We start from the raw sequence: 15,000 nt of genomic DNA, 5'->3' as shown, positions 1-15,000 counted from the left end.
TGTTTTCACACAATCCAAGTTATGTAAAGAAGTTAAGACTGCAATGTTGGAGAGAGGTTGAGAGAGGTTAGTTTGATTGGTGCGGAACTATGGGGTGGCAGACTGTGGCACTGTTGCCTCACAAGAAGGCACAAGTTTCCTCCCACACCAAAAACAAATGGTCTGCAAGCATTTATACAATGAGAGTTACATTCACCCACCCACACACACACACAGTGGAGTGCACCATGTAAGGCTTATCGAGAGAAGTTAGAATTCAGTGTCTTGCTCAAGGACACTTCGACGCAGTGCCAGGAGGAGCATGGGATCGAACCGGAAACCTTCTGGTTCCCAGATGGTCACTCTATCTCCTGAGCCAGTGCCGCCCCAGGGCGTTGCTATTAATGAGCATGCATGCTCATGCTTAGTCAAATCTGTGTAATTATTATATCAAGACAGTGTCCAATAATGGTGTGGCTTCATATGGATCTCAGACCTCATGTGTCCTGGCTATGATGTCAGTCATCTATGACACATGTATGATGTATGACTCCATATTTGAGCAATGTTTCAGCCTGATCCAAGTGCCATTGACACAAGTAAATTAAAAAATTTCAAAAAATATAAAAAACGTGGGAAGAATTTTGAGGTATTTCCTTGGCCTATTGGCAGCGTGCACAAGAAATCTGGTGTGCTGAACATTCCAGTGGTTAGTGTCATTAGCCCCCCAGACAAACGGATAAACAGACAAACAGAGCCATGCCATAAAAATAACATGGAAGGTAGGACTTTCGGTTGAAGTTGCAGGTAAGAATATCGGAGGCTGGCGTACCATTTCCCAACATCTGGTTCAGAGGTCCAAATTGATGCTTTTGGATTTGTAACAAAGTGTGTGTGTGTGTGTGTGTGTGTGTGTGGGGGGGGGGGGGGGGGGGGCACGTGCATGAATAAAAGACTAAGCAGGGAAAAAATCTCTTCCATGGTCCATGGTCTAATGCATATCAAACTGGGGGTTCTTGAATTGAAAAAGGTTGAGAATCAGCAGCATGGCAGGCTGAGCTGACTAAGAACAGTGGTACAGAAGGTGCTAATGTAGGAGGTAAATTGGTTAACGATCATAGCTCATTTAACCCACAACGTCCCACCTGCTGCTCTCCCAGGGGGCTCTGCTCCAGATGGCCACCGATTTTGTCCTCACAGGCACAGTAGGGGAACACGGGCAGGACCCATTTATACTCCCAGTGGGTGTTTCTATGTATGCGACTGTGTGTGTGTGTGCGCACACACACACACACACACACACACACAGTCGCACTACGTGCCTTGCCTTGACGTGCTACATGCACCTGAAGCATCTCATTAACAAATCTGATAGTGGTGCAAGTAGCCTAAATGTGATTGATGCATTATCCACTAATGTGAAAGCTAGAATACAGTGCGTCACTGTCAACCAGTGGGAAATTGTGTTTACATTCCATTGACATGTGACTACAGTATCTGTTGCTCAGACCTACAGACTGTCGCCTCCAGGGGTTTGCAAAGAGGTTACAGATGAATCTTGTACTGAATGTGATGTATGAATGAGTCTTGCTCAAATGCTTGCCGGCAGGTTGGAGGGTAAAGCAGTGGGAAGATTAGCATTTTGACACTACGCCATCTGTCTCTGTCCGTCTATCAGAAAACCCACAGCTGCACTGCTCTCTGCACCTCACCTGCTCATGCGACCAGAAACCGCAAGTCTGGATGAATCGTGATGCCCATCTCAATGAGGACGGGGAGGAGGGAGGGGGTGTTATAGAGTGGGATAGGAGGCAGACTCACACAATATGCGTTGGAGCTGTACAATACACAAGGACACCGTAGAGAATGCATTTTGAGTTTGCAGAGAGTCGTGATGCTCATCTAAATTGACGCCCTGAGCTTAAAGACAGGAGGGATTGATGCAGGCATTGGACTGATTTGACCCATGAAACTCAGTTTCAAGGACATTTTGTAAACACTGACTGGACTTGTACATGAATTGGCAATGCTTTGGCTGACGGAGCTCGCTTTTCTCCTGAGGGGTGTACAGTAATATGGTTATGCCCCCCCACATGGAAAGCACAACCACTTAAGTAACTGCAGGGAAGGCATCTAATCCAAGTTTAGCCCAATATATTAATCTTTACCCCAATGTATTAATCTTGACAACATGCTAGACACCGTCAAGCTTCTCGCACTGTTTTAGATTACAAGATATCCAACATGAACTACTATTTCAGAGCTGTGATGCAGCCTCATGATTTCTCAGCACTATTCAAGGGAGGTGGTTTTGCATTACTGCACTGCTTTTGCACAGCATAAATGCCCACCTCCTACCTCAGCAAAATATAATCTCTCACTCCCATAACTAGTCACCTTCCCGCTTCCTTAGGTTAGCAAATCAGACTGGAGCAATCGTCAGCAAATAATTCCAGATCAAGTTTTAGGGATTTTTTTTATTTTATTTAAAAGAGTAGCTTTCCCCATGTCATCTCTTTCTTTGGTCTTGCGAGGAGCCAGTGTCAGAGGTTGTGTTGTTTCCTACACGCTTGGCAAAGCGATGTCTTTGAGGAGCAGCCAAAATCACCTTTCCACTCGACACAAGAGACCTCTGGCCTGATGGGACCTTCTTTACTGCAGCCACTGCTCGTCCTGTAGCACAAAGTTTCATTCAGATACTCATTTGCCTGCCATTTAAGTTTGAACATCTTATAATTAGTGGGCTTGAGGCCATCTGGTTCTACTCACGTTGCCTATGGCATGGCTGTTCACAGGAATTTGTGCTGCTGGGATGGCATACAGATGTAGTGCAGTGGATGAACACCTGATCAAAAAAAGATTAAGATTAGTAAGGGAATTACAGGTAAAAGGAAACACCATCTATTGTGGCATCCTCCCAATCATGCAATTGTATTACAGAGACCAAGTCTTAAAGCAATTTGATATGTCACATTTCGAAAGTGTCATCATACCGTGGCTTGCTGAGGCATAAATGTATCTTGATCCACAAATGAAAACATCTTGACAATGAAACGCTTGTAGTGGGTCGGGTTCCAAAGGCCAGAAGAGACATCAACAGACACCAATTTGGTCATATGATAGTCATCATTGTAAGGACACCTGGAGACATTGCAGAGATATACCAAGAACAAAATCAGATAGATATGGGGGGGGGGGGGGGGAAGAGAGAGAGAGAGAGAGAGAGAGAGAAACATTTGTACATACCCTTCAGAAAGAAGCTCCCACTGTGGCAGGCTATCAGGGTTGGGAGTGGACGTGGCCCAGCAGTGCTCCAGCATTAGGATGAGGTTGGAATCTGTCCTGTCCAGTATGCGCACCTCCACATACACTGGCTCCTTTAGGATCTTGTTGATAGGATAGTCAGTGGTGGTGTAATATGAGGTGTACGCTGCTTGCTCTGTCAAAGAGATGGGGTTGAATTGAGCCAAGGTTAACTCATTTAAAGGGCAAGACCACTTTGGTAGAGGTTTGGGTTGTGTATTTACCTTGCCATGATGTAACTCCAAAGGTGGACAAGAAATACAAAATAATTGCTCCATTGATTAGAAATTGATAATTCAAAATATGCTCCTCATTGACTTACGTGGTACGGTAAAACAGTCACTCTTTTAGCACCTAAACAAACGCAAATTCAGACAATATAGAACATCACCAAACCCAGTACTGTTTTTTTTTATATAAAAATGTTCTTCCTGTTGATTTTGCTATTTTTATTAAGAAGAAAACCCGGACTGGATTCGCAGATCCGGATCTTCAAATAGTAAAATCAGCAGGAAGTTAACATTTTTATTTAAAAAAAAAACAGTACTGGGGTTGGTGATGTTCTATATTGTCTGAATCAGCTTTGTTTGTGTTCGTTTACGTGCTAAAAGAGTGACTTTGAGAGCTGTTTTACCGTACAATGTAAGTCAATGAGGAGCAAATTCTGAATTATCAATTTCTAATCAATGGAGCAATTATTTTTGATTTCTTGTCCACCTTTGGTCATCATGGCAAGGTATGTAAATACACAACCCAAACCTCTACCAAAGTAGTCTTACCCTTTAAATTCATGCCAAGTTAGCATAATTGAGGCGAGGCGATCACAACACTCACCCTCCACACATCCCTTTGCGAAGCATTGTCCATTAGCCAGTCTGAGCTCCACTCTAAGGGGCCCTGGAGCTGCCACTGGTTGAGGTGGCGGAACATTGTTCACCTCAACAATGAGAGCCTCCACAGCAGTGCCATCATACCTGCACTGGAACAGCAACCTGTTGAAGGGCAAAAATAATAATAAATCACTTACAGTACACTACCGTTAAGCTGTAATCATTACTGATGCATGAGATTTCATCCGTTGCTGCACATTTTAAGCAATCACAATTGAAAACTCACTCAAAATGGCTATCCCTCGTGATCGATCCTCTGCGTCCAGTTCCAACATTGTATGAGGTAGACATGTGGTTTTCATATACCAGTTTCCCCTTTTCCTCCTGCAGAAGTGAACATTTAAGATTACATATTACAGGGAAGAAAAATAAATTCTGCAAATGCTGTACCTATACCCACTGTCATTGTAGTTCCACATGCAGTGACAGGGAACTGAAAGATGGCAAAAGTAGAAGTAGTGCCAGCAGGTCTGCAGGTGGCATCATTAGTCTCCAGCAGGCTGAGTGACTCCACATCGATGTATGGAAGAGTGGCTTCCCGGGCCACCACCAGCACAAACTGACCATCCCTGGTACACTGCACAGTCACTGACAAGACAAGACAGCGCAAAAGCTAGTAGAAGGCACACTTCCCACTACAGTGTTTTAAGAGTTACCACAATGCTGATGGGAGAACTTTTTGGTAGGCAGACAAAAAACTGCAGCAACCAATTACAGCATAAATACCTGCTTTCCCATAATAGCACTGGTGCCCATCAAAGCAGCAGTTGATTTTCAGACAGTGTTGAGCAGTGGTATCCGGGGTTCCACACTTGATCTTCTCACCCTCCTCTACCTGGCATTTGTCAAAGGGAGCTTGAGGTATGGGGATCTTTGGCTGCTGCGGCATATACACTGACACTAGCTTCTGCCTCTGCAGCGGTTTAGGGGCTCGGGGGCTAAAGGCATTAACCCGACAAGCCAAGAGAGCAACCACTGCAACACCAAACACACACTTCATTAGCCCCATCATGCTGTTGACGATAGCCTCTCACTGGCCAGAACTGCAACAGTAGTGGTGTTGTTGCCTGTGTAGGCTTTATGTATGATTGATTGAGCCATGTGTTTCCTGAGAGCCCCGCCTCCCATCGTTAGGAAACAATCTTGGGCCAGCCCTGGTCATTTAATCAAAGGGAAGTTGACAGGTGGAGCTTATTGCCTGCCCATCTGTCTGAGGAGACATCATTACATGTCATGAGTGTTGGACACTTTTGTGGTGGTGGAGACAAGAAAATGACAAGACCACAGGTCTGTGTGGTGCAGGCAGGCAGGCAGCAGAAATTGCTGATTCTCTGTTTCCTTTACCCTGCAAGAGACAGGTGTATTTGAGCATCACCTGCAGTGTGTTCTCTGCAGAAAAGGATTTCTATTTATACAGTGGTGTGATCTCATGTGAATGATTGTTTAAGTGAAACTCAAATGTTGTGCCCCTCGTAACTCTTTAACAATGGACACTAGCAAGCACTATGGACTATGGACAGTAATCTTGCATCGCATTAGTATCATTATGTAGGCTATATGTCATTGCGTTGCATACTGTACTTTATATACCGTAGATATACAGTGTGTGCGTGTGTGTGTACTGTATGTATATATATATATATATATATACTGTATAGATAGATAGATTTACATCTCATGACTCACCAATGCACTACCACATACTATTGTGAAATGTTATTATGCTTTACACACTGTGCACAATACAGTATGTCTCTGACATATACTAATTAGAGATAGAGAAGGTAAACGGAGACTGTACAGTGACAAACTGTGCGTGCACCGTTGTATCACCTTTGGCTGTACTCTTAACACTTGAATATCCCCCTGTGGATCAATAACCTGAAATCAAAATCTTTCATTATTGTTTATCACACTAGCTCTTATTTTTGTTAACCTTTACTAATCTCTCACTCTCTTTCTCTATCATTCTACTGTACCTGTTCCTGTCATACATGCACAGATGTATGGGCGGTACACACAGGAGCTGGGTGTATATGCCAAGGAGGAAGCAGCCCGCCTTCGGGATGGAGGAGTGCCTGATGGCGGGGGACTCCGGAGGAACACGAGCGTTCGCAGCCGTGCTGCTGATCTGCTGCTGGAGAACAAGAAAAAAAAAACTTGTGCCAAGTGCCGAAGTAAGTGATGGCCACTCACCAGTTGAACCAACTTGCACAGCATCCTATATTCAAATGTTTTTATTTTTATTTTTTATTTTATTTTAGACAGGAAATGGGGAGAGAGATGGGGAGTGACATGCAGCAAAGGCCGTCGGGATCGGGACTCGCGCTGTCAGGCGGAGCCTAGGTGCCCAGCCCGCTACGCCAGCGGTCCGGGCCTATATTCTACACTATTAAGCCTTTATGAAGTGTAACTAATTTATACTTTGCGATTTTGCTTCGCAACCGGAAGCACCACCCCTTTGTTCACATAGAATGAAAGTGAATAGGATGCAACTGTTGGCGCATTTGTGCCCGTACCCGGATGCTTTCACACTTTTTGTGTGCTGACTGTGTCTCACAGGAAAGTACTGTAGCTTATCTACACTTCTTCGTGGTGCGTTGTGAGCTTGTAGAGCGGCAATGTTCAGCTTGTGTCACCGTCGCACAACTGATTATAAATCATGCTTTAAGAGGTATTCAACAATCGCAAACAAAAGAGGGGCAGGTGTGTATGCAATCTGAAGCAGCAATAAAGGAGTTAAATCTAAGTGCTCCAGCAAGCTTAAAACATTGTGCAAAAACATGTTCTTCTAAATAACAACAGAGTGGGCTAGCAAGCTCCAGGGACTGGGAGACGATATTATGAACACCTTTCAACGCACTGATCTGTGAATGACCTCTAGCTGACAGACAGGGCTGTCTGAATGTCAAGACAGCCCCCTCTGCTGGCTGATAATCAGGCCTTGTGTGTGTGCGACGTGTGTGTGTGCGACGTGTGTGTGTGTGTGTGTGTGTGTGTGTGTGTGTGTGTGTGTGTGTGTGTGTGTGTGTGTGTGTGTGTGTGTGTGTGTGTGTGTGTGTGTGTGTGTGTGTGTGTGTGCGTGCGTGTGCGTGTGCGCGTGCGCGTGCGCGCGCGTGTGTGTATGTGAGCAGAACACTGATTTCGAATGTCAGATCATTTTATGTCCACTCGTTCCGCTTCACTGCGAGTAAGGGAGAGGTGCAAGGACAGTGTTCTTATGATGATGTAGTCTGGAGTGATGGACAGACAGGCAGACAGACAGACAGTGGTGCTGGTGCGTGTTTGCACGTCTGAGTGTTGAAGGTGTTTATTGTCACAGGCACAGTACAATACATCTGGTTACAGTGGCAACATTGCAATGCAGTGACATTCTTGTACCTTGAGCTTTCTCTACATGGATACAAATATTAAATATGACTTGTCGGCATGAAAGAAACAGTCACACTCACACCAATCTGGGAACCCAGAGCCAAGATGAGAATGAAAAACAGCGCCCTCTGCTGTTTGTACTATCTCATCTTGGCTCTGGGACAATGACAACGTAGCACCCGTGCGCAAGGAAACCGGGGTTTTGGTCTGCCTTCAGCTTTCACTTCCGGTGGTGCCACTATGTTTTCATTCCCACTAACAATATTTCTACACGGAACACTAACACCACTTCTCCCAGAGAACATGGATCGTTTTGGTTATAAGCCCACTTGTTTCTATGATGAAAGAGTAAGTTAAAATGTGAATATTTTTCCGTGGTTTTGTCTGCTCCGCGGACGCTATTGTTAAATTAGTTTGGGTTTGTTTCGAGGGGGAAGGATCGACGGACACGTGAATCCCGCCCACTACATTTGATTGGGTAAAGCGCGGCCTGCTTCCTGATCTGAAGGCACGCCCACTTGTAGCCCAGTGCGTACATGTTATGACGAACCTTCACGACAGATTCCAACGCAGAGCAGAATCTGTTCTTGAGAGATTACACTCACACATGTAACTGCAGTAGTGGTGGTAAAGTGAACAGTGCAGTATACAGTAATACTGAACACTCGGCACACTTATGTGAGTGGGGGGGGGGGGGTTATGAAAGGTTAAGAGTTCTATACAAAACAAAAACAAACAAGTCAAAATGGAGAGAAAGAAAACAAACAAAAGAAAAAGAAGCAAGGTACAAGGTTAGTTCTGTTTATAAAGATCTGATCATTAATATTACGCAGTCTCAGTTATTTTCTCTTTGTGAACAAAACTTTTACTTTGCACAAAGGTGCAGTCTCTTAAAATGAATATATTACCTAGGTATTTGTCTAGGTATTATCTTTTTCACTGTCTCCCCATATTTCTCCCTAAAAGAAATTTCACTCAACTGGACTATTATTACCTAATTTATTTGGGAGGATAAAACTCCCAATAATTATACTATCTTTACAGCAAAGAATCCGAGCACATGGAGGACTGGGTCTTCCAAATTTCATCTTTTATTGCTGGCTGCCAACATTCATACAATTATTCTCTGGTCTGGATGAGTGAACCTGAGAGCTGCTGGTGTAGGCTTCAGGCCAGTTCTTGTGTGTCATCCTCGCTCCAAGCGTTGGTGTGTAGTGCTATTCCACTTTTGCCGTCAAAATACAGTACTAATCCAATTGACGTCTCAACACTAAAGATCTGAAATCAGATTAGGAAGCCGTTCGGAGGGTCCTTGCTTTTCATGTCAGCACTCTGCCTGCGTGGGGTCGAGAGGGTTTAATCAATTTGCGAGCGTCTGCTAAATGCCTAAATTGTAATTGTAACTACAGTAGACTGGGCCTACTTGGGTACGATGCAAGTTGGGAACGATGCAAATAGAGAATGCATGCCCCACACTATTATGCAATACCCATTATACCTGTTGTCAGAGTACCCGTTGTGACCGTTGTCTGTCTGTCTGCCCGTGTCCCTTTTATGCCCATACTGTATATGGAGATCTCTATATCAGTCTGTCCTTGTCCCTTTTATGCACATTATATGGAGATTCCTAATGTTATCAGTATATGGCCATATATCGGGATTCCCATATATGGGCATATCGGTGGTTCTGAAAAGTGCAGTGGTAAACGTCTGTGGAGAATGCCTGAAGAGTGCAAACTGACTGTGGAAAGTGGACTGACTAAGTACTGGCACGTATGGCTCGGCAGCGGTTCTGGACAACCGCCCATCCGACCGACTAGACTCGAATTTGTCGGTTGTTCGAACGGTTCTCGAGATACGTGGATTTGCAGCTGTACGTACACATACGTACAAAGATTCCCTGCATTCATTGTAAGATTGTCCTGGATGCCTGGCAACTCAGTTCTGGAAATGTACTGTGCTGTTTTTACCACCCTCTGTCGAGCCATGTGGTGGTGGGTGGAGTATCTTCTGTGACAGACAGTGACGCAGCCATCCATGGTATTCCGTTTGGTGCATCTGTAGAAGTTTCACAATTTCCCTGAGTCCATGCCAAAACTCATCAGCCTGTGGAGGAAGAAGAGCCGTTGTCTCAATCTCACCACTGATGTACTAAATCCCAAGGAACCTGATGCTGCCCACTTCCTCTGCTGAAATCTTTTTGATCTGAAAGGGGGAGACCCTGCAGCCCACCTGTTAGTCCACGATCACAATTGCTTTGTTTAGCTGACATTAAAATGGAAACTGTTATCCTGGCACCACAATGTCAGGGCTCTCACTTCCTCTCTAACGTCATCTTGTCTGTAATCAGCCCTAATGAGACAATAGCGTTGTCAGCATCTTTATAATGGAGTTTAAGATGGGAGTACAGGATGGGGCTGAGCACACCTGTCACCTTGGGAGCACCACTGCTAAGAGTCAATGTGGAGGAGGTGCTGGTACAAATCTGCACCACCTGGGGTCTGTCTGTCAGGAAGGCCAGGATCCAGTTGCACAGGGTGTTGAATCCTACAGTAGGCCTCTGAGCTTGGTGATGAGCTTGGAGGGCTTAATGGTGTTGAATTGCGAACTGTAGTCAATGAATTGCATTCTCACATTTGTTCCTAGGGTCTGGATGAGACCGGTTGGTGTTGTGGAGGGTGAGGGGAATGACGTCATTCATTGTCCTGTTTTGCAAACTGTGGTAGGTCTAGTGTGTCGGGCAGTAAGGAGGTGATATGGGCTCTGGGGACTAGTTTGCTCAAATTACGTCATGCACAGCAAAGTCCTCGGTGTGAATTTATCCATTCAAAATCTTACAGTGTGGTTGCTGGTGTTAGTGTGGCGTATATAGGCATTTAGGCAGGGAGCTTTTGCTGTCTTAGGGACAGGGACTATGGCAGTATTCGAGGGACTACAGACTGGAGCAGGGAAATGTTGGAATTGTCTGTAAAGACATCGGCCAGCTGCTCCGCACACGCCTTGAGGACTCTGTATGTGAACACACATGCATTCATTCATTCATTATTTAACATTTTAAACACCATATACTTCATTGTACGACAAATAGCAGCAATAGCCGATCTAAAAGCTCACAATGCAATACATTGCATTAAAATGCTTAAAATAGTTACGCCTAGTTTTCACAAGGTTTGACTTGACCAAGACGGTACCAGAAAAGACAGTCATCAGAAACATTACAGAATGAATGGAATCTCCCAAAAAGGAGAGGAAGAGAAGAAGGAGAATGAAAGTGTGTGTGTGCGTCCATCTGTGCGTGTGTGTTCATATCCGTGCGAGTGAGCCAACGTGGCTATTTTCCAAGTTCTGGTTGTCTTTGACTGCCCTTGTGACCAGTGATCTGATAAATGCTTTATAGATTGCGCTGTAGGTGATGGCCACAGTATAGCAGACTCACCGTTTAGCTCGCTGTAATGGAAATCATTTAGAAGAATCACTTTTAGATTACGTGTGAACGCATGCGTGTGCAGGCAATACATACAGCATATTTTTAGACTGATGGGTATTGGCTCTGTTCTGCTGTATTTTCATTGCGTAACACACGTATTGGCAATTACTCCTACCAACTGCCTCAGAATCCTCACCTTGCGGAAGAGGGAGTCTAGTGTGTGTATACCTTGTGTGTGTGTGTGTGTGTGTGTGTGTGTGTGTGTGTGTGTGTGTGTGTGTGTGTGTGTGTGTGTGTGTGTGTGTGTGTGTGTGTGTGTGTGTGTGTGTGTGTGTGTGTGTGTGTGTGTGTGTGTGTGTGTGAAAGAGAGAGAGGTGGGGGGGCAGGGGGGGCAGAGAGAGAGAAAGAGAGATGGAGAAAGAGAGAGAGAGAGAAGACCACCTGTGTGTGAGTCGGAGACTGAATGGCTCAGTTCAACTCTGAGCCTCTGCTTTAGAAAGATGCAGCCCACACATGCAGTCAAAAGTCTGATCGTGACAGAGAGCTGGGTAGAGCTGGAGCTGGGGTGTACTCCAGTCCATACAGTACATCTGTCTATAGAGAGACAGAGATTAGTTTTATGGTAGCCATCTTGAGCTGTGGTAGACAGCAGCCCGATTCATTAATTTACTGCATGACTCAACAGTTTGTGTATCGATGAGCACATCAATACGCAAACTGTTCCAGCTAGCAACGGTTCTCTGTCAATTTCAGAGCATAATTTTCTGAATCCTGGCTCTTGGTTCGTCACTACCGTCAGCTCACATCAAGGCTTCTAACTGAGCCGTTGTGACATTTGCAGGGCAATTGTCACAGTATGCTCTGGAAAAGATCAAATTTTCCCGAATGTGCTGTACACTGGCACGCTTTGCTTGATCTCGGCCAGTTGGCCACAGGCGATACAGTGCAGGGCTATCAGAGAAAATGCTAACATCTGGTAGTTTGTGTGGTCACAGGTTCAGGAGATGACATTGTGTGCATGCCATTGGGCCTGAGGCTGCTGATGTGAACACTAGCCAAGGCGCACGTGAATACATTGGGCAAGGGACTGGGACTGCTGTGTAGGTGCCAGACGAGTCTTGTTTATGTGTGAATGACCACAATCCTGTTCCTTTTAGCATAACCTTTGACTGCACTACCTGTACTGTTAACAAACTTGTTAATAAAGTATGCAATCAATCAATCAATGATTGAGAAAGATACCCATACTGATATATACATATATTTATAATATATATATATTTTTAGGATATTACATTATATTATATTTTTATATATATTATATTTTACATATACAGTAGGCCTATATTATCCTATATTATCATATTTATGATAGGGTTAGATGTTCTGCACACCTTTTATTTTTTAAAGTTATGCATGTCCATGCTTTATAAAGTGTGTGCATGCATAGATGTGTGTCTGCGTGGTGCTCCGAGTGCACGTGGCCAGCTTGCCAGCCAGCAGGTGGCCTGGCTGACAGGCATCTTGCCCCGTCATGCACACAGAGCTGTGCCCTAGTGCCCCTGAGAGACTTTTCTCCGCTCGTGAATTGAATCCGTCAACTGTGATGCCTGCTGCACTGCACTCTATCTGTGTGACCGCAGACGCAGTTGCTCTCTCTCTCTTCATAAGTCTCTTTCCCTCTCTCTTTCTCTCTGTCTGTCTCTCTCTCTTTCTCTCTGATCTGTCCATCATGACATCATGACACACTGAATTTTTAATCAACCTCTTAAAGCCTATATATTCTGTTGTACGTCAAATAGGGATCTCACTGTTAGCTTGTAGATGTGCTTTTTTTTCGTGGAATGTATGCTTACTTTCACTGAATGTTTGTTCACCTATTTTTGCCAAATTCGCCCAGAATATGGACGCTAGCGTGCATGTGGTTTAAGACTCTTACATCTGCTGTCTGGTTCAGCCTAGTGTCTGATAGTTTGTTCTGCGATGTGCTTTGCTCTTACGTGAATAATGTATCTCTGTGAATTTTCATGTAATCTTTATACTTGGTAAAGCTTCTGATTTCTGATTCTGAATGTCGCTGATGAGTGAGGGATAGATTCAAAACAAAGTTTGATACCTCTCAATCACAGCATTTCATGAAATGTGGATCTAGCAAATGTGTTAGTAGCACATTATCAGGCCCTCCGGGGATGTGCACATCTATGAATGCTCTGGATATTGAAGTGAATTCCAATCTTAAGCAGTTTCCACAGACGATTTAAGAAATTAGTCCAGTGATGCTTCTTTTAGAGCTGACCTAGCTCTAAGTTAAAGACGATATGAAATGAGTGTTTCATTTCCATATCGTGACATTTTTCCTTGTGAAACAGGGGCTAGGTGCGTTTCAGCCAATCACAGTGATGGGGCGGGGTTGAACCATTGGAGCTTCCAACCTCCAGCCAGCGCGCAGCTAGTGCGCAGCCAGAACCGCCGATCCAACCAATATGTCCATATATGGGCATTCCAATATATGGGCATATACTGATGATCATGGATCTCCATATATGGGCATAAAATGGACATGGACTGACAGTAGAGCCCTGTGCGGGAGTGTCTTCTTAATCCCGCTCCTGCCCGCTCCCGTTAGATTTCTGACCTTCCCGCCTGCTCCCGCAGTGATTTCATTTCTGACCGCCCGCAGTTCATTTCTGTCCGCCACTCCCTCCCGCAACAAAAACATTTAATGTCATTTAGTCCTGCAGCGCATAGTACCTTGGGAGTCCTGCAGCTTATATATTTCCAATGAGATCCAAAAACATTACAAAACAGAATGAGATAGTGAGCGGGTGTGCGGGAGAGAGGGGCTGTTTATTTGTGAGGAGTTGCTCACAGATAGAGGGAAAGTGTTTATATTGCGACAGGACATATATTATATAGGTACATATTATATTGTGACACCATTACGAGCTGCAACGAGAGAGTGAGGGAAAGGGGGGAGAGAGAGAGACTCCGCTTGCATTGTCTGCACTCTGCAGCACAGTAGGGGAAGTTACGTTCTCCTCTCCATGTACAGTAGACATATTCATATCTTGCTAAACGTATATATATAAGCTCTATATCTGGTTTATTGCGGGAGGATGCAGGATTTTGCAGGTTTGATTTTGACCGCCTGTTCCCGACCGCGGGTATTTAAATACCCGCCCACACCCGCAAGATTTGCGTTGGGTCCTGCGGGATCCCGCTCCTGATGCAGTGCGCCAACTGACAGATACAGAGATCTCCATATATGGGCATAAAAGGGACACAGGTAGACAGACAGAAACAGTGGCCCGAATAAGATTTGTTTTCTTTTTTAAAGCAGACATTTTGGAATGTTCACGCACATTTACTGACTTTAAAACTTTGCATTACAAGCAGTGCAAAGGTCTCTTCTCCTAGGCGAGTTTAATAAATTCTATATCGGATTTTAAACTGCGCTTGCAAAAATAAACAACCCCTCCGCCCACTCGCACCGAGAGCTGGTTGTCCCAGCTGGTCCACTGTAGGTAGCACTGAGAGCAGTGTCACCAGAGGTGACGTCATCAGCGCTGCAGTGGGAGAGGCTAGGACGAATTTCAAGAGCGCGACGGCCCAAATGCCCCGGAAAAAGCAGCTAAACAAGGCTGGACAGGCACAGAGGATGGCGTCATCATTCCAATCATTGCTGAATCTGAAGAGAGTAGAGTTCCTCACTGCTTTCCCCTTAAATCATCATCGTCACCTTAAATCATTACAATCATTCCAGTGCCAAAAAGAAAAGCAAGTGACTGGCGACCCGTAGCACTCACCCCTATAGTAAATGCTTTGAGAAGCATGTCAAAGAGCTGATCAAGAGCAAGTTGCCACTCGACCTAGGCCCCTACCAATTTTTCTAAAACAGATCCATAGACTGCCATAGCCACAACTCCACTGTACACACTGCCCTCTCCCACCTTGAGATAAAACACTCCTAAGTGAGAATGCTGTTTATACAGTAGATGACAGTTAATCGTTCAACACCCTAGTAGTTCA

The 15,000-nt window shown here is 44.7% G+C and overlaps 2 protein-coding genes across 2 annotated transcripts in view; one reads left to right on the top strand and one right to left on the bottom strand.

Moving 5' to 3' along the window:
* clcn2a (chloride channel, voltage-sensitive 2a) overlaps window positions 1-15,000 on the top strand; it is a 42,753-nt gene that overhangs the window by 6,606 nt on the left and 21,147 nt on the right. Inside the window, 1 exon segment of the mRNA XM_080439541.1 lies at window positions 6,175-6,349. Coding sequence (XP_080295667.1) covers window positions 6,175-6,349 — 175 coding nt within the window.
* Window positions 2,489-5,181, bottom strand: LOC308092781 (zona pellucida sperm-binding protein 4-like; the record flags this gene model as incomplete). The annotated part of the gene is made up of 8 exons (XM_080438881.1): window positions 2,489-2,652; window positions 2,749-2,824; window positions 2,973-3,120; window positions 3,226-3,418; window positions 4,117-4,274; window positions 4,399-4,496; window positions 4,573-4,760; window positions 4,899-5,181. The coding sequence occupies 8 exons, from the start codon at window positions 5,179-5,181 to the stop codon at window positions 2,489-2,491; spliced, it is 1,308 nt and encodes a 435-aa protein (XP_080295007.1).

The sequence above is a fragment of the Gymnoscopelus braueri genome (assembly GCF_963280865.1).
Source record: "Gymnoscopelus braueri genome assembly, chromosome: 10".
Lineage (NCBI taxonomy): Eukaryota > Metazoa > Chordata > Actinopteri > Myctophiformes > Myctophidae > Gymnoscopelus > Gymnoscopelus braueri.
Note: the sequence above shows the minus strand (reverse complement) of the source record. Positions and strands in the feature narration are given on the sequence as shown.